The sequence below is a fragment of the Trachemys scripta genome, chromosome 3 (genome assembly GCF_013100865.1).
Source record: "Trachemys scripta elegans isolate TJP31775 chromosome 3, CAS_Tse_1.0, whole genome shotgun sequence".
Taxonomy (NCBI): Eukaryota; Metazoa; Chordata; order Testudines; family Emydidae; genus Trachemys; species Trachemys scripta.
In genome coordinates, this window is record NC_048300.1 from 42,840,858 (window position 1) to 42,860,496 (window position 19,639).

Genomic DNA, 19,639 nt, shown 5'->3' on the forward strand with positions numbered 1-19,639 from the left:
CAGGCCCTGGATCCTGATTTGCAGATGTGCATTGACTGCATTATGAAGTCAGTGGGAGCTGTATTAGACTATTTCAAGTGCTATAAAATGCAAAATACGGCAAAAAATCAGGTCCTAAGCATCTCAAATCGGCACCTGAAATTAATGGATTTTTTTTTTTTTTTTTTACTTTATGCCCAAACTATAAAATGGGGATAGTACCTCATTTCACAGGAATTTTGTGAAGATAAATTGTTTGTGAAGATCTTGAATAGGATATATATCCAAGACCTCATTTTTTTTATTTATATATACTTTATGCTGTAAATAAGGCCTAGAACCACACACTGAACAATGGAGACAAAATCCTGTGGACTGAATGAAGCCGAGGTCCTGTAGGAAAACCAGTGATCATATTATTAAAGGCTGTGTCATAATGCATACGTACAAAGGGTGGAGGTGGGGGAATTAGGGTTGCACAGGCAACCTTAATTCTGGCATTTGGTAGGGCTGTCCAGAAAACAGTTACATTCCATGAAATAATTAAAGGTTTCAAACTTTGTTCCTTCTGTATTAGAATGCATTCAGAGTAATGTGGGATGGAAAACCCTGTTCTCAGAGCACAGGGCTCAAACCCGGGCCCTAACCACCAGGCTGAAGAGTGTCTCTCTTCCTGTTTCTCTCCTATTTTGAGCAGAGTCCATTCTAGACCGAGAAATCTTCCTGTGAAACATTTCCGTTTCAGCAAGACAGTATTCTTGATGGGTGGTTTTTTTTTTTTTTTTTTTAACCAGCTCTAGTGCTTCACTTTGCAACCTTAAATTTTTTTTAATGTAGAATATATAGCGACTAAGGATCCTAGATTTATGTAAAGCATATTTTATAACCTGTAACTTTTTTTAACCTGTAACTTTTTTTTAAAGCATTGGAGGCTAGGAAACTCCATCCTTTTTCATAGAATGTATGCTAACCTTTCTCTAACCCAATTGAAAATACAGTTTTTGTAATGGAACCATACTCTGTAGAGTTTGAAAGAAATGTTAATATGTTAAAGGTTGACGACAGACTTATCCAATAACTGACTTGAGAGCATAACTCTAACTTAAGGCTTTAATGCCCTTTTCGAGTAGCTGTAGAAATGGCCTCGTTTTCTCTTTTGTGTAAGCTGCTTGTAAAATATGCTTGCATGGTATTCAAAAGCTGTGTACTTTAATCACCAACCTCTTCTAACTTTTTAAGGGCAATAATGAACAACCTGTTCAGACCAGTAAAATAGGGCTGGGTAGAAGAGAGTATCAGAGCTTACAGCATCGCCATCACTCGCAGCGTTCTAAATGTCGTCCTCCTAAGGGCATGTATCTGACCCAGGAAGATGTGGTAGCAGTTTCCTGTAGCCCCAATGCAGCCAACACAATTCTTAGACAGCTGGACATGGAGCTAATCTCATTGAAGCGCCAGGTACTTTGGGTCATCTGTCTTGTTTTGTTTGCTGTGAATTCCTGAGACTGTGTGTATTCTCCTAATCCAGTTGTTCTCAACCTATTTACCATTGTGGGCTGCATATGCAGCTCTCTGTGTTTTGTGGGCCACATCCACACAATATAGATACAAAAAACACACTATCAGTCAGGCCCTGAGGATGTCACATGGGCCGCAGCTATGTGCTGAATGGGCCACTGATTGAGAATCACTGTCCTAATCCCTCTATGGGGTTTCTGAAATCATGTATCAGTTGCTTCAACACAAGTGTCTTGTTAAATTGATTGTTCCTATATTTGTTAGTTCTACACTGATAATAGGTTGGAAGTTAGAAAATAACCTCTTCTGTTTTAATGCTACCCTTGCCCACTATTGAGGATATAATTTTGTGGGACTTACCTCTTTCTAAAAACACATGTACATTTAATTCTTGTCAAGGGGTAATCCTCCCAACAGCTTCTTAATTTCTATGTTGGAGGGAAATAGAATCTTATTGTATTTTAACATCTTATCTGATTTTAAACTGAATAAAATCTAATAGGGGGTGGATGTGATCTGTTTATCATATATTATAGCTTTTTTTAGTGTGTGTGTGTGTGTGTGTGTGTGTGTGTGTGTAGGATGGGGGAATCCTCAAAACATTGGAAAAATCATGGATCCAGATGTATTCTGTTTAAGATGTTGGAAGGGTGCAGCTTTTTCTTTGCCTAGACTGAGTGCAACAGAGTTTCTCCATAATCAATGCCTTCCCATGCATTCAAGCCCTTGCATGCTGTCAAACCAGCCATGCAAATCCATTTTCTCATATATGTGTTCCTCTGTGCATTGCGTCAGCACATTTTAATTTAATAGTGATGTGCAAGTGTGAGTTAGAAAGTACACCTTTGTAAACAAAAATAATTCCAAAATGAACTATATCAGGAGATCATAACCTGAAGCCAACAAAACCAGTAAGCAGTCTGCGACTAGAAATATCTCATCACTTTTTAGAGTTCTGTTGGGGAAGGAGAGAACCTCGCCTTCTGAGAAACAACTTATGTATAGAATTTCTCTCACTCAGTAAAAATGTAAGAGCATCAAATGAAAAGATGTTTGTAGTATCCTGAAATATTTTTTATTCTATATAGACATGTAATTTTGTGAAAGTTAGCTTTTATCTTCCTCCTGGTTTGTCGTAATCCTGGTGGACAAATTTTAACCAGCCTTTCAAAGAACGCTGTCTTAGTCGTCTCTCTCTTTCACTCTCCAGGGTAAAATATAATTTGTCTGTGAAGCAGCAGTTAAAAGTAGAGAAGCATTAAACCATAATGTTTACTTCTGTAATTTAAGAGGCATACTTGTGGCAATCCTAGTGGAGATGTTTGTATGAAGTGATCAGATTTCTTTGTGGAGCTGATTAACTTTTTTTTTTTTTTTTAAACCAAGGTTCAAAATGCTAAGCAAGTAAACAGTGCACTGAAACAAAAAATGGAAGGTGGAATTGAAGAATTCAAACCTCCTGAGGTAAACTAATATAATGTGCTAGAATGTGTGGCACTGCACTTGGATTGGTGGGAAGATAAATTAATGTATAGTTTGAGTCGTTTGCTGCTGAACAGTGTTTGTGTTTCACCAACAGTTTAACTGGAACACTGAAATTCATGTAATGGTATATATGTTGGTTCTCTGGAGGAAGTCAGCAAAATATGCTTTTCCTCAATCTTTTAAATGGGAGGTAAGTGGGAGTGGATAGAGGGACAACAGAAGCAGTGAGGTTAGCATGATTATACATGAAGTTAGGGAGCTGAATCATGTGCCATTACAAACCAGCTTTTCTGGTGAAACTGTCAGCTAATTAGTTTCTACTTTCACCAACATGTGACAAGCATTGGGGTGGGTTTTTTTTTTTTCTTTCAATTACTGAAGCTAATGGTGAGCATATTACTTGAAAATGCAAAATAATTTAGAAATTATGTTCTTCTAATACAATTTAATATTAAACAGTAAACTAACAATGTTTTTACCTTCATGAAGATGATTATTACTCTGTGACGTTTGAGTCTTTGCAATCGAGTCTTACTGCAAACGGAAAACTATCAAACAAATTAAGGCATTAAAATATGTTTTTATAATGACTTTCAGATATTTTACAATGTGTTTGGAATGTGCTTTAATGACCTTAGTATGTAATTTCTCTAATTTTAATAGTTGAATCAGAAAATCAATGCCCGTTGGACTACAGAAGAGCAGCTTCTTGCAGTACAAGGTATGTTACAGAAAAGTAGTAATGACCTATAACTATTAAAAATCTTAAGTGACCTGCAGATTTCTTAAAAATTGGGCCTGTGCCCTTTTTCTGCTTTATGTATAAAGAACACCTGAGAAAATGCTTTATTTTTCCCTTTCTTTCTTTCTTTCTTTCTTTCTTTCTTTCTTTCTTTCTTTCTTTCTTTTTATAGATAGCTGGGGAGAGAGATTGCTAATCCCCCCCCCCCCCCCCTTGAAATGTTGAGAATGTAAAGTCTGGCTTTGTTGGAAGACCAGTGGAACACACATGGTGGTGGTGGTTGTAAGCCCTTTCTTTAATTGAAGGGGTGTGAGTGGTATATACTGTACATTGAGTAGATTCAGAGTTTAGTCATTGAAGTTAAATGGGTGTTTAACTTTTTTTTTTTTTTTGAAGCCCACTGGTGGTCTAAGCAATCTGACTAAAAATCCCCATCATAAGACACTAACTCTTCTTCCTGGTCTTCTAGCCTAAACAGATGTGAAATAAAGTAGGAAACAAGTAGGGGAAAAATATTTTTCAGGCGGCCTTTATACATTGAAAAAGAAGCAAAAAGGCAGAAGCCCAATTTCTTTCGTTTGCAGGTCATCTTTAACTAGGCATGAAGAGACAAGATACAGTCTTCCCATCCAACATCCTGCTGTGAAAGTTTGAGGCTGGAGACAGATGCTGTACTAACACATTTTCTTAGTGGCTAGCAGTGCACTTTACCAACAGGATATTGGGTGCAGTTAACATGCAATAATCTCTTATCTAAGCATGAAAAATCTCAGATTGTTGTCTTGTTAAAACAGTGCACTGCACAGTCCAGAAAAAGCATTCAGATAGAAATATAAACATAAAAATGAAACTCAGTGTATTAACTTCAAAGTGTGATACGTTGCATCTCTTGTATTTTCTGATACCATACATCAGCTCAATATTACTTCAGTGAAGTAATCGAGCTAGTTCTCTACATCAGTGGTTCTCAAACTTTTTTTTTTCCACGGACCACTTGAAAATTGCTGAGGGTCTTAGCGGACCACTTAATGATTTTTCCAAATGTTGTTTGTACCATTGAAGAACTGTTGTAAAACGCTTTGGATAAAAGCGCTATATTAAAAAAAACGTTAATAATAATTGTTTTTTGTTCTGCAAATAAAAGCACACAATTCATATTCTAATATCAGTAGTCTTACCTTTCTAATGCGATGAATGTGCCCTCTCTCCCCTGCTGTGGCACCTCCTGGGCTGGGAAGGATGGGGGTCTCCCCCACTGCGGCAGCCACTGAGCTGGAGCTGGGAAGGAGGGGGGTGTCTCTCCCCAGCAGCCGCAACCCTGGAGCTGGGGAAAGTTGCCTCTCTGGCCCTGCATGTCCCAAATTCCCTCCCTTCCCCCTCTTCTCACTCCACTGACCCTTCCCACATGCCCCCTGTTCTCCCCCCGCCCGAGGCCACCACCTTACCTTACATTTGCGTCTTCTCCAGGGTCCAGGCACCTAATTAGTGGAGCCACGCCTGCATAGCTCCACTAATGAGGTGGGTGGCCTGTCATTTTTCTCATGTGCTGCCACCCAGGCGCGTGCACCTTAAAGGGAACTATCCATGGACCACCTTAATGGAAGTGGTCTGCAGACCACAATTTGAGAACCTCTGCTCCACGTTGTTTACCTGCTTTAAAATAATGCTTAGACTAATTAGTATAACTTGCCCCATGTTTTGTGAGAATATTATAATGTATAAGTTACTGAACATTCAGTATTTGATAACTTTTAGTATTCTGAGTCTGCTTCGAAAGTTAGGATTCTTTCAAAGGTTGAATGGTCTTTATTTCGTTAATACGCAACCAGTAAACTCTTATAGTGCTTTTTAGTACAGAATTGGTTATTTTGAATAAGTCCTCATATTTTTTGGTGAACATAGTTTTGAAATGGCTGAGAAAAAACACAGCTTTGTTCATGCTCAGTCATTTTTTTTCATACAATTTGGTCTGCAAAAACTTAAATCAAACGACAGTTTGCAAGTACAGAACCCATTACATTTGATGGCGCGTGATGGGGGGAATGACACTAACTTTCTGAAATCAAATTGCTGCAAGTACATAAACTACTAGACCTATTCCATGCTTAGGAAATATGACCCAAATAAGATCACTGCAAACTATCTTTCTGAATGTTTTACTCTGTATATTGCACTGGTCCTCAAACTGGGGCATGCTCCCTTAGCGGGACATGGAGGAAGTTTGGGGTGGTGATGGGGCACGTGGCAGGGCCTAGGCTAGCTCTCTTGGGGGATGGGGAGGGAGTGCCACCCAGCCCTGCCCCAGCTGCAGGACCCCTCACCCCTATTCCCTCTCTGTCCCCATCCCCAGTTCTACGCCCAGCTCTGCTGTCAGCCCAAGCTCCTCTGCTGAGCTAACCATACAGTAATGGAGTGGGGGATGTGGACAGATTCCATTACTGGTCGGGGGAGGGCACGATGGGAAAAGATAAGGCACCACTGGCATATTGGCTCTGGGACAATTCTGTGCAAGAGCAGAATTCATGTCCCCTGCAGATTTTACTCTTTCCCTACAGAATAGTTGATTCATGCACCCCTCCCAGGCAGTGGTCCTGAACAGGCTGTCTGGTTTGGGCATTGGGAGCAGCCAGGGAAGATGTAAATCACCACCTCAGGGGGTGGGACTGGGAGTGCGTACAAGACTCTGTCCCTTTCACTCGCTGTCGCGATGTGCCTGGAGCCAGAAAGGGGTAGGCCTGGAGACACTTCGCCAGTAGCTTCTACCATGTGCCAGACTCCTATCTCATAGAGCTGGAAGGGACCTTGAAAGGTCATAGAGTCCAGTCCCCTGCCTTCACTAGCAGGGCCAAGTACTATCCCTGACAGGTGGTTTTTTGTTTTGCCCCAGATCCCTAAATGGCCCCCTCAAGGATAGAACTCACAACCCTGGGTTTAGCAGGCCAATGCTCAAACCACTGAGCTATCCCTCCAGCTGCTAGTCCTGCAGGGGGACAAGACTTATTCTTCCCCTGCACCGGCTGCTCCTGGGGCCAGGTCCAACCCAGCCCCAGGAACCTCCCCCAACTGCAGGAAGCTCCGCACATGCACCCCACCCCCTGCTTCTTGCCCCCATTGCTCCCCAGCTGCGGGGGAAGAGGTCACTGTACAGAGAGCTGCTCCCCCATCTGCCCAACCCCTGTGCATCTAGACCCTCCATCCACCCTGCCAAGTCCCATCCCACTGAGCTGCACCTGCACTCCCAGCCCCCCTGCACCCAGATCCCCGTGCTGAGCCCCAGCCACCTTCACCTGGATCCCCCCTGCTGAGTCCTATTCCCCTTGCATCTTGACTTTCCAACGAGCCCCTTTGCATCCAGATCCTCCCCCCCCCACACACACACACACACACCTGGACCTCCCACCAAGCCACCCACACCCAAATTGCCCCCCACAGAACTCGCTCACCCCACACCTGGATCCCCCCACACTAAGCCCCTCCACACTTGGATCCTGCTGGGATGAGCCTGCTTGCCCCACACCTGGATCAGGTGGCAGGGCTGGGCTTGCATGTGATACTCTGTCCCTCTTGCTTGCTATTGGCATGAAGGGGCAGGGTCCCAGGGTGTTTCTGGGTCAGGTCTTGCCCTTGCGCTGTGTCAGGGTTGGGTGCAGCCTCACTGCCGACTCTGTCCCAAAGGGGGCAGGGGGCTGCAGAGTGATTCCCCCACCTCTGTGCAGTCAGTGGCCTATGCTCCCCACTGCCCTGCTGGAGCCTCCACTCCCATTTCCCTTCTAATCTATTGTCTGCAACAATTTCAGTTCCAGTCCAGTGAGTGTACAGTGATATGCTGAGTACTACTTAACCATGCCATTCACTAAGGCCCCAATCTGGCAAAGCATTAGTTTTAATGGGGATACTCAGGTACTGAACTCTAGGCACACATTTAAGTGCTGTGCCAGATCATGGCTTAACTTCACTTCTAAGGATGTGCTGCCTTTTAGGGCATGTCCACACAGCAAAGAAAAGCGCACAGCTGGCCCATGCCAGCCAACTCAGGCTCGCGGGGCTTGAGCTGCAGGGCTGTTTCATTGCTGTGTAGACTTCTGGACTGGGGCTAGAGCTTCTACTTTTTGACCTTCATTTTATAAGACTAGGCAAGTTATCAAGCTTAATCAGTCTCCTGGGTGGAAAGGAGGAAAGCGTTAGGAAATAACTTAAGGTAGTGTTTGAAACTTGATTATGTAATGAATAGTCTGTGCACCAGTTTGCCATTATATGACCTAGAAAGGTGATAGTCCCTTTCAAGATAAATGTGTGCTCTGTCAGTATGTTAGGTTTTCTGTCTCCCAATTAAATTTTAAGGACCTCCCCATTAGAAGGTAGACTACAGCTTCCATTTAGAATAAGTGCTGTACTGAAGACTTGTATAAATCAGTCTCAGTAACACTATTGGATACTTACTAGTATGCTAAAGGGAATCTGAAAGGAACCTGAACCTCAGTGGTCAAATGAGAGAAATGCATTTCATTTGATTATCCTTTTGTTCACTTAATGAATTTTGCAAATTGGTAAATAAGTCCCAATGGGTCTTCTAATCAGCTGTGTGAGTTAGGGCTAATCTGTACTAGAAGCACTACATCTGCACAGCTGCAGCATGTCTGATGAAGACGCTCTATGCCGACGGGGGAGAGTTCTCCCGTTGACATAATAAATCCACCTCCGCAAGAGGCAGTAGCTATGTTGGCGGGAGAATCTCTCCCACTGACGTAGCTCTGTCCACACTGGCGTTTAAATATGTGTAACTTATGTTGCTCAGGAGGGTGGCGTATTCACACCCCTGAGCAATGTAAATTATGCTGAAATAAGTGATAGTGTGGACCTGGCCTTAGTGAAGCTCTCCTATTATGCCATGTCTATTATGACAGGCAAAAGACTGAGTACTGGAGGGAGCAGACTTTGAAAAGATGTCGCTATATCACTCGTCTTTCTCTCTCATCTCCTGCCACTGTCAGTGCACAGAGCAAATGGTTGTCTCTGTCTTGCCCAGACTTACCCTCTTTAGAAACACTACTGCTCCGTCTTGCACACTGAGACTCCCTGCGGCCAGATTGTGGGTTTTTTCTTTTTTTTTTTTTTTTTTTCCCCTGCAGATCTCTGTGTGGGGGAGCAGGAGCTTACTAGTACATATGTGCAGAACCAGCCATAATTTTATTTGGCCCTTAATGGCTAAAATGGAAGCTTCAACTTAGCTTCAACTGTAGTTAAACTACTTATTGGCACTGAATTTTCTCTTGTACATTCACTGCAGCGAACAAGACACTGCATATTAGAAGCACTTATTCAAAGAGAAAAGTAGAAAGAGCAAAGTTATGTCATTTTTTATCAAGTTACTAAGAGCATACATTTCAGATTTTCTAATTTGAAATAAATAACTCTCCTTCTGTATCCTTTATTTCACCTTTCTGAAATGAGACATTACATCTGGCATATAATTTTCTGCTATTGGGGGAGAAAATGCATGTCCTTTACCCATTCAGAATCCATTATAGTACTTAAAGTCATCAGCAATTTTCCACATTACATAAGTCAAATCTTATTTTGCTCATGATATGAAAGGTTACCTAGCAGAAAGCAAAAATCACATAACTGTCTCCAGTTTATGGATTACTGAAGAGCAGGGGGAGGCAACCTATGGCACACGTGCCGAAGGCGACACGCGAGCTGATTTTCAGTGGCACTCGCACTGCCCAGATCCTGGCCACTGGTTTGGGGAGGGCTCTGCATTGTAATTTAATTTTAAATGAAGCTGCTTAAACATTTTAAAAACCTTATTTACTTTACATACAATAGTTTAGTTATATATTATAGACTTCTAGAAAGAGACCTTCTAAAAATGTTAAAATGTATTACTGGCACGCGAAACCGTAAATTAGAGTGAATAAATGAAGACTCGGCACATCACTTCTGAAAGGTTGCCGACCCGTGCTGTAGAGTAATTTTTATCCCAGGCTATAAAATACAAGCAGGTCCAGTCTCTGGAGTCTGAAAGGTACAAAACTCTTGGACTCTTTGGGTATCAAAAATATCATTTTTAGTACAGTAGCTAAAAGCAAAGCTCCAGAGTGCAGGAGAACATGATGATTTTCCCCTTGAGAACAGGAAAGAGGAGAAACTTCAGGGTTACCATTAATGTATTAAAAGGGGAGAGACTCTCATATCTTTGTTTTTAAGAAAATGGAAACTGAATTGAGGGAGAACTGGTAAACTTCAATATGTCACTTTGAGACGACTTGATTCAGGTATTTAAAATACATGTATTTTGTTTATTTGATCGACCATTCCTTGATAACTGCCATATCAAGGTTTCAGATGGAATTTTTCAGTGCTAGTATATTGTATTGGGAGAGAGAAGCATACAGAGCCAGCCTTAATGTGTTTGAATGGGCAAGGAAAAATTTTCCACAAAATCGGGGATAACTAACTTTTTTGATGCCAAAAGCAGTCTTAGGATTTTGGGGAGGATCAGAAATAAGTTGAGGCACTCCCAAATCAAACTGACTGATCTAAAAATAAACGAAAGGGAGAAGAGTTGAACTATTCATAGACTCCCACTGCAGGAGAATTGGGTCTCAGGTGCTTTTGCTGAGAGCTATTTTGCCATCACTTGTTTGTTTTTTGTTTTTGTTTTGTTTTTTTAAGGGCAGTTGTTCCAAATAAGCCTAGTGAATATCTGCCAATTTGTCCTATATTCAGAGGGCTGTTCCCCCATTTCATAAATAGCTAAATGACAGGCTGTTAGCCTGTTCCCCTTAGGGCACAAAGGAAGTGTCAGAGCCAGGATTCGAATTCTAGTGTCCTGGCTCTGCATTGTGCTGAGTCAGTAGACTCATGCTATTGAATTCTGCTGCTCCTTTCAGTCAGATGTCACATGGGTTCTTGGGAAAAGAGCTAGCTTAGCATGCAGCTAGCTGGGGGAAGCCTACAGAGACGACTTGTAACCATTGGTTGAAGCTCACAGAGTACTGTTCTCTCCCCCTCCAAAAATATCAAATGATCTATTTCACACATCAGAGACCAGCCCTGCGTGGCTGTAGGGAGGGCCCTATCAGTTACCAGGATCCTTAGAAAAATCAGTGACTAACCCTAACCCTAGTGAAAAATTTCCTTGCAAAGATAGCCTTGAAAGAATAAGAGTCGGTGTGTATTCTGGGAATTTTTTTTGTTTGTTTTCCATTATTTATTTATTCTAAATGGAAGCTGTAGTCTACCTTCTAATGGGGAGGTCCTTAAAATTAAAGTGAGCCCTTAGCTGTAGGCTTCAAAGGCCATATTTGTATACATACTTCACAAATAGTTGTGCTTGACTGATCCTTCACAGGTGTATTATTTACTTTGCCTTTCAGGTGTACGCAAATATGGTAAAGATTTTCAAGCTATTGCAGATGTAATTGGCAACAAGACTGTTGGCCAAGTGAAGAACTTCTTTGTAAACTACAGGCGTCGGTTTAACTTAGAGGAGGTGTTGCAGGAATGGGAAGCTGAACAAGGAACCCTGGCTTCTAATGGTGATGCTTCTACTTTAGGGGAGGACACAAAAAATACTTCTAATGTGCCATCAGGAAAGAGCACTGATGAAGAAGATGAGGTGTGTTTTGTGTATCACGTATTAGTAAGCATGCGTTGAGGAATAGCACTTAATTCAGTGAAATATAATGTAAGCTTAATCTGATTGTGATACACTAGTGTACTTGAAGGCCTGATCTTGATCTTATAAGCTTCATTGGGAACAGGATTGGGCCTCTAATACTGAATTTCTTATGACTGTATTTAATGTTTAAAAAAAAGTAGATTATTGTTTCATCAATATTCTATTTTTAGTTCCACTATTCAGCAGTTTAGAAATTAAAATGCTCAGTAACTTTTGTTTTTTCAATGTCAAAAAAAGCTTGTGCTTTCGATATAGTGGACACTGGCAACCCAAACTGCATTTTGTTCTGGACAGGATGGCTCTTTTTACATAACATTTTGTCTTTGTGTAGGGACAAGCCACGCAGATCACTCAGTGTTTAGGCCCTTCGCCTCCAGCACAGGCATCTGCTCCAGCAACCCCTGTAGCAACTTTGAACCAGCCTCCTCCGTTACTTCGTCCAACGCTTCCAGCTGCTCCTGCTCTCCATCGTCAGCCTCCACCACTTCAGCAACAGGCTCGATTTATTCAGCCAAGACCAACCCTAAACCAGCCCCCACCACCACTCATCCGCCCAGCTAATTCTATGCCTCCTCGTCTAAATCCAAGGCCGGTATTATCCACAGTCAGTGGCCAACAGCCACCCTCACTTATTGGAATTCAGACAGAATCACAGTCCACTCTGCACTAAAGAAGTGAAATAGGTCAGAACTATCGTAACTCCTTCGATAAAATTTTATCAATGTCCACTTTTCTCAAATAATGAAGGGGAGAAAAGAGCAAGCCTTCCAAGGTATTGTGAAGCAGTTTTACACAGAGAAGCAAGCTAATAATCTTAGCAGTGGAACCGCATGAATGACCATCTGTATAAAAGAATCTTCTGTGCAGAAGACTTGTACAGCAAAAAAATGCCTACAGTTCACCCTTATCCATATGAATAACGGTCGAAGGAAGCTAATCTCTTAAGCAAATAAACGTTCTGTGCACCAAGATTTTGTTTAACTGATTTTTTACTCTATTTATTTTATTAAAGTTCTTTATATTGAAACATCTTAGTACAGGAATGCAGAGTCTGGCAGATTTAGGAACTGTGACAACTCCTTAACTGACAGTAGAAATTAATGTGGGGGATTATTTTTTTGTTTTCCTATGTTAGGAGTGCAAGAATTAATAGTCTGCAGTTCAGATATACAATAGAAGTATTTCATGCACTTTTAAACTATAGACTTTTTTATAGCTTTCTCAAAACAGACTTTACTTTCTTTAAAAAGATACTTGCTCATTAAATACTCCTTTTGAAAGAGTAATCTGAAGATCTGCTCAGCTATTGTACCAAACGTGTTAAATCTAGCAGTGTGTGTTCTAATCATATAAACCCTCTGATACCAGGCATCTGATTTCCTAGTGCAAAATTATAGGAAGTGGATGTGCCAGCAACTTCCAGGTCCAAGGAGATGATGAAAAATACCAGTAATGACCACTGTTGTAATGTGGCTACTCCACTTATTACACTTACAGTTGAAGTACAGTAGTTTTTAATCCCTTTGTAAATGGTCATATCTAGAGTTACATACTCTATATTATTGCTCTTTACCTAAAGCTTTAACTAAAATACTGGTAATGCCAATTAGCAGGGAATGTTTCCTCAAATGTTGTGATGGTGGGACTATGTGAAACAACCTCATTTCAGAGAAGGCTAAATGGTTATCTGAGCGTTCCCTTCCCCCATCTGGGTTTGGTTTTTTGTTTATTTGTATTAAATCAGATACAAAACAATTAAATAGTAATGCAGGTCTGCATTTGGTGTTTATTGATCCTTCTAAATTTTTTTTGGTTAGGCGTTGGGGGACTTCACTGGAGAAACTAAATGATCCCAATTATCTGAAATTATAATTTGTGTCTTTAGTGACAAAAAGATAAAATGTGAAGTTGTAAGTTTGTCAGCTCTCCTAAAAAACCTAGGCCAGAAACTTGGGTAAGGAAGTGTTTAAAGTTACTGTTTGGGAACCAGTGTGGAGTGGGTCAAGCTATGGAAAAGTGTTTGCTTTTAAACATTGTGTCCTGCACCCATATTGACCACCTCACTGTTCTAGAAGCTCTTTTAGCTGGAACAGTGTTTGAATATTTTAAGTATAATTCCATAACTCTCTGTTCTTGGCCTAACACAGACTGGGCCTTAAAAATAAACTGGATCTTCAGTTTGAAATTGGAATTTACAATCCTCAGTCTCCCACAGCTTCAGTGGTTCAACTGTCCTCATGTTTTACAGTTTAACAGTTTTGCTGAAATCTTGTATCTGTGCAAAGGGAAGTTCTTGTAGAAGCCTTTTACCTACTACATTTGTAACTTAAATATTAAAATCAGACATGTAGCCTTAATTGTGGTTACAGTGTCAACCCTACCTAAAAACACTTTCCAGAAATGGTAAACTTAGGAGACTTTGTTTTTTGAAACATCTGTCTCTGCTAATGTTCTTAGCTCTAAGTTCAAAAGTCCCTTTTTGGGGTTTTTTTTCACACCAAAATTAGATTCCCAGCCACCATATGGACATTTAGATAGTGACTGTTCCAGAAAGAAAAGCAGCATTGTAAAACAAACTATGAAGAGTTCTTCGTGATTGCTGGAACTTTTTGTTTTGGGGGGTCAAAAGGGCCCCTCAAACAACTACATGAAGTCTGGCTGACCTACAGACTTTTAGGCTGACAAGAACCCTGTCTTGTGCATTTTGACATAACTGTTTAAATAAATATCTAATTTTAATTGTTACTTAAGTAGAATGCATCTTTCAGTATTTTTTTAAGTATTGATATCAAGTCTCCCTGGTGTGTGTACTGTACCTTTGCTAATTTTTGTCTTGTCTATTGTCAATAGAATTTCAGTATGCAAAATGTTGGGTGTTGCAGTACAGTTGGACACCACTGACTGCTATCAACTGTTCAGTACATTGTAATTCAATTTAATCCTGTTTAAATATTCTGTAACTGGGCAAAGGTGCTGTATTTGGGGGGCAAGGGTGTAGTGTACTTTTAGTTTACGTACACTGTGGCACACAGTAGGGAAATTAGCAGTTGTAGTACTAAACAAATATGTACATAGCAAAATGTCCTTTTTATTGTGTGCTTTGCAGAATATGTGCATACAGTTTGCACGTCTCGTTATGGGGGTGGGGGGTTGTTTTTTAAACAGTGTTTTTGCCTGGAAGAGTGATATGCTTGCTGCTTAATCAAAGGATTAAAGTTTTAAAGGAATCTGTGTCTTCTATTTTTATGTACCTTGTAATTGTCTGAAATTTTAGGGCCCTTATACTGTGATTATCTTCTAAATTCACTTATATTTTTTTAATAATTAGAAATAAAATTATACAATGGTGTTAATTTCAGTGGAGATTTTGTTTTTGCTATACCACTAATCTCCTGGTTTTGTCTTTTTATAACGAGTTTAGGAAATGAACTCAACTAATTTTCAGGTTGTCTTAATTTTGTCGTTTAAGAAATATAAAATGATTGCACGCTTTTATTAAGTTTGACAGAGAAAGTGTATCCTACATTGTTCAGAAACAATATAACTTTACAGCTCCTCTTTTGTACTGTTTATTTTCAGTTAATAAAGAAATGTAAACAGCAACTATTGAAGATGAATGACAAAATTAAAAGTGCAAGGTATGATCTGGACAAAGTGTTCTTAGGTTCAAGAATCTGATTCACAGAAATGGAATATAGAGGCACACAAAGTTCCAGTTTTAGTTGTTCAGCTTTAAATGACATTGATTATGAATTGGAACATTACCTTTTGGTACCATAAAGGAAGTGTACATAGCACTTATAAGATAGTCCCAACTTGGAAGAATTTACAGTCCATATAAAGTAAAACATGGAGCAACCGTTAAGTTATGGGGGAGTCTAGGTGGACGTAGTGACATTGCAACTGTAAGAGGCACTCTTGGAAAAGTGTGGCTTGCGTATAATGTTGACTGGTATGGGCTTGTGTGTTTTGCCTGCAGAGGAGAGGAAGCAGCTTGAAACAAGGTCTGAAGCTCAGAGCAAGGAATGAAGGGAGTAATAAGAGGAATAGGTTGTGCTTGCAATAAGGAAGGGACTATAGGAAGGCAAGGATCTTCAAAATGTGTTAAACTGGAAAGCCAGTGAACGGATTTGAAGGATTGCTCTGGAGTCTTTGTAAAAAAAAAAAAAAAAAAAAAATTAATAAAGAGCAAATAGCCCTTTAAAAGAAATCACTAGTGTGCAAAACAAGCATTTTATTATTTTAATGTAAAAATTGGGTAACTTTAGTAAATGTAGTTAGATTACAAATTCTTTTGCAGAGTCATGCTGAGACTGAAAGTTGGTAGGAGTAAGATCTGAATCCCTCTGGTTTGTGAAAGTAGTTACAGGATGTCATGATAAAGACACTTGTCTTCAGAGAGTAGGGCAGTAAGTGAAGGGTAATAGACAAACATAAGCTTCTCAATACAATATGATTCTGCTAAAATTATATTTATAGACTGGTACAAATTAATATGAATCTTTGGTTGCTTTTTTAAATGGAGAGAAGAACAGGAAGCCAGGTTTAAGTGCTTTACAAGAAATTCTATTAAAGGGATGTTTTGAAGTGCATGGAAGTTACTTGCACAGCTCTTAGGACACTATCAGAGTTGATGACTAAAATTGAACCTGCCTTTAAAAAAAAACCTTATTTTCTTCTGTTGTGTTCTCTACTAAATGTTCCTTAAATTCAAAGGGCTTCCATCAAAAGATTCTTTAAGAGCTTGCTTCCTCAGTACCATTCTCCACAAGCAAGGATGCCTAACTTCAGATTGCTAAAGTCATTTTCAATGTTTTGGATCCTTTTCGATGCCTTAAACCTACTATGAGATTCAGGGCAATAATTAATTTTACTACTTCCTTTAGCAGGTAACTTGCTTCAGTCTTTGAAGGGGAATCAACTTGGTCTGATGGTGCTTTTCCATTGCTATGTACTATTATCTTGTTGTCTTTCATTCAAATCTGCCACGGTTTGACAGATCTTAAAACTATGTATATATGGATGCTGGGTGCATTTCATCATTGAAAAACAGCCACTGCTGGGATAAAAGTGAACATTCTCTAAACAGCCCATAGCAAAAGTAGACTACTAGGGGATTTCATTTAATTAGGAAATGCCTCCTGGTGTCATTTCTGCATCATACTATTTATCACGACATACTACTGTTTTACTTCTGCAATGTAAGTATTTTTTTTAAAGTGGGTGGATTTCTGACTATCTTAGTAGTAGACTAGAATGCTTTCTGTATAAAATCAGAGGCGTTACATGCTACCATTATTTAGCATTACTGTTTGTTGTGTTCCATGTAGCCAGTTGCATTTTGGAAATGGGTGATATTTTCTACTTGTTACACTTATTTCATAAGATTATTTGAAATTTTGGTTGGTGGCTTCAGTGACTTAACAATGTGTAATTTTTACATGGGAGTAGGCCCATGGACCTCAATGGGGCTGCTGTGAATAAAGTTACAATCATGTTGAAGCTTTTGCAGAAATGGGGTCTTAACTCGCCCCCACTCACGCAACTGTATAATTTAAGACCATTGTCATTAGAGATGAAGACACCTGCTCGGCTCTTAGCTGCACCCGCACCTGCCGCGTGGGGTGATGCCGGAGGCTCAGCGCCTACAGAGTTGCTTGGCTTTTCCCTGCACCCTCCGTCCATGCAGGGACCGCGCTTTGAGCGCCTCTGGCGGCCGAGGCTAGAGACGAGCCAGAGCTCGCGGGGTGGGGGTAGGGAACAAAGCCACAATGAGCCCTACCCAGGAGGCCTGGACGCGGCAAACCCCTCCCCGCTGCATGGCCCGCCCCTCCCCGGGGGAGCCGAGCCGAGCCGAGCCCCGCGCGGGCTCAGGCAGAGGCGCTATGCCCCTTTCTCTCCCCACCCCCGGAGGCAGCAGGGCGCGCAGTTGCCGTGAAACTGAAAGCAGCGAGTAGCAGCCAGCGCTTCCCTTCGCCGCGCCCTGCGCCGCCTTCCCCCCGCCGACGGGGCCGGGCTGGGGCTGCGGAGCCACCGCGGCTGGCGGGAAAGTTGGCCGAGCCGGACCCGGCTGCTGCCGCCCGCAGCAAAGCGAGCCGCTGCCGGTGAGTAGCGCGCCAGCTGGCCGAGGCGTGCGGGGGTGGGAGGGGCATCGGCCCCGCAGCTCTGCCCCTGCGGCCCGGGGCGCGCAGAGAACAAAGCCCGGCTCCATTGACAGCTCCGCCTCACGTGCGAGGCGAGCTCCCTGCACCTGCGGGGCCGGGGCGCCAGCGACCCAGCTGCAGAGGGGCTGGGCTGGGCTGGCTGCCAGGGGGCGCCTCCGTACTGCTCGCTCTCGTGCGGGGCTGGGGCCGAGGCGTTGTGGGTCTTTGTGTCTGGCTCAACTGCCAGCCGCAGCCCGGAGGGAAGGCGGCGACGCCGCCAGCCAGAGCCTGGGAATGCAAAAGTTCAGCTTCTAGCAACGCGCCCGCCTGCTGCGGGGTGTGCGCCCTGGGGGAGGCCCGGGACGAGCCTGGCTGGCCGCCTGGGAACATCGAACCCCTTAGGGGCCACCGGCGCAGCCCTTCCACGCCTCGGAGTCCCGCTGCAAGTCACCGAGCGCGTGGGCTGCACCGTGTTTGCAGAACCGGCCTTTTGCGTGCTTGGAAGTACCCGTTATTTCTTCTTCCCTATAGTCATGGCTGTGCATTGTCTCGGTTAGAGCTCCCCTAATGCCCGGCAGCAGGTGCCCCGTCTGCCGGCCGGGAACGCAGGCCGGAAATGCAGCTGTTACTGGAATATCTGAGCCATACAAAACTGGGAACCTTTTGAACTTATTGTAAAGTCAACTCTGGTACCATTCTGTTGTTTAAAAAAAAATCATTCTAGTAATGTTTATGCCTAGTTACTTTCTGGTAGGGCTCGAGGCTCTCTGAAGGAGTGAATTAGGGTCAGGGTTGCTGGGTTGAGACAGCCCAAGGTGGATACAGGGCCCTTCAGTTTAGATTACATTAACACACGTGCACCCTTTTTTAAGTAAGCAAAATTTACCTTGCAACAATATTCACTATCTCCTGTTTTGTGGTGTGTGCACTCCCTGAGTCCTAACAGCTGCCAAAGCAGCAGCTTCCTATTGGATTGTCATTCTTTAATATAGCTAAATGCATCTGACGAAGTGGGTATTTACCCATGAAAGCTTATGCCCCAATACGTCTGTTAGTCTATAAGGTGCCACAGGACTCTTTGTCGCTTAATATAGCTAAGACACTAAATGCTCTCTGAAACACCTTTCCAAGTGCTTTCGTCTTTTCTTATTAATTTAGATGTAGCCCTTATAACGCTTTATCATTTTCTTTTTAGTGTGACAAGGTCAACTTAAAAAAACCTGAACACAGATAATGCACTATACAGTTCTTTATCTTCTCTCTTTTTATGTTTATAAGGCCCTCATCACCACAGTATAGGATTTCCTTTTTATTTATAAAAGCATAAATAAGCACCCATTTCCTGTGTTAAATTAGGTAAGGGCATCTAACATCATTAATTTCTCTTACCACCCTAATGAATACATACCAGCCAACAAAATAGAAGATCCCCAGAGCAGGTATAATACCTCCCCTTTAACACTTAGTGCACTTCCTTCCCCCCAATGCTCAATGGAAAATGTTGATGTTTTGTACCATGCCCTGAAGGTTAACAGATCTGGATTCTGGCAGATGAGGGGAGGAGAGCAAATTCAAAAGTGGAGGAACTCTCTTGACAAATGCCTTTTTAGCAGCTCTGACCTTTTTAAATTGTAGAGAATCTGCATTGTATTATGCAATGGGAGATGTGGTTGTACTTGATTAAAGATATGCAAGGGGTGTGTTTACTTGTGAGGCACAAGGTTTTGATCACGTAAAGTACAGTCAGCCATCTGAGAACTGGCAGAGAGGAGTGCTGATATTACTGCATTTATTGAAGCTGGTACTGCTTTGGTTTTTGTTCATTTGGCTGATGCTTCCTGGCAACAGCCAGTACAATTTTTCCTTTCATAAGTTCCTCTTACACGTGGGGTGAATGAAAGGTTGCAGTGCTTTGTTTACTAAGAAATAATTCTGTCAAGGTATTCAGGTCAATGGGGGCTCTAGGGAACAATAATATACACTTATATTTTTAAACCATTCTGTTTGAAGGCCTAAGAGCAACAGCACTGTACAAAAATTAACAAATAAGCAGAAAACTTCAGCTGTTCCGTCACTTTATGGTAT

At 41.8% G+C, this 19,639-nt stretch overlaps 2 protein-coding genes across 7 annotated transcripts in view; both read left to right on the plus strand.

Annotated features, from left to right (window-relative positions):
- RCOR3 (REST corepressor 3) overlaps nucleotides 1-14,764 on the plus strand; it is a 36,542-nt gene extending 21,778 nt beyond the window's left edge. For 3 of the 5 annotated variants that reach the window (XM_034764545.1, XM_034764547.1, XM_034764546.1), the window contains 5 exons: nucleotides 1,219-1,437; nucleotides 2,884-2,961; nucleotides 3,646-3,703; nucleotides 11,107-11,348; nucleotides 11,743-14,764. In XM_034764545.1, the coding sequence (XP_034620436.1) occupies nucleotides 1,219-1,437; nucleotides 2,884-2,961; nucleotides 3,646-3,703; nucleotides 11,107-11,348; nucleotides 11,743-12,081 (936 nt within the window). In that variant the 3' untranslated portion in view covers nucleotides 12,082-14,764. Of the gene's footprint in view, nucleotides 1-1,218; nucleotides 1,438-2,883; nucleotides 2,962-3,645; nucleotides 3,704-4,308; nucleotides 4,773-11,106; nucleotides 11,349-11,742 lie in introns of those variants that run through there. The other 2 variants (XR_004644973.1, XM_034764548.1) reach the window with 2 other exon arrangements.
- Nucleotides 14,765-17,246: 2,482 nt separating this feature from the next.
- Nucleotides 17,247-19,639, plus strand: part of TRAF5 (TNF receptor associated factor 5) — a 34,417-nt gene continuing 32,024 nt past the window's right edge. For both annotated transcript variants that reach the window (XM_034764549.1, XM_034764551.1), the window contains exon 1: nucleotides 17,247-17,515. The gene's annotated coding sequence lies outside the window, so the exon portion shown is untranslated. The remainder of the gene's footprint in view (nucleotides 17,516-19,639) is intronic.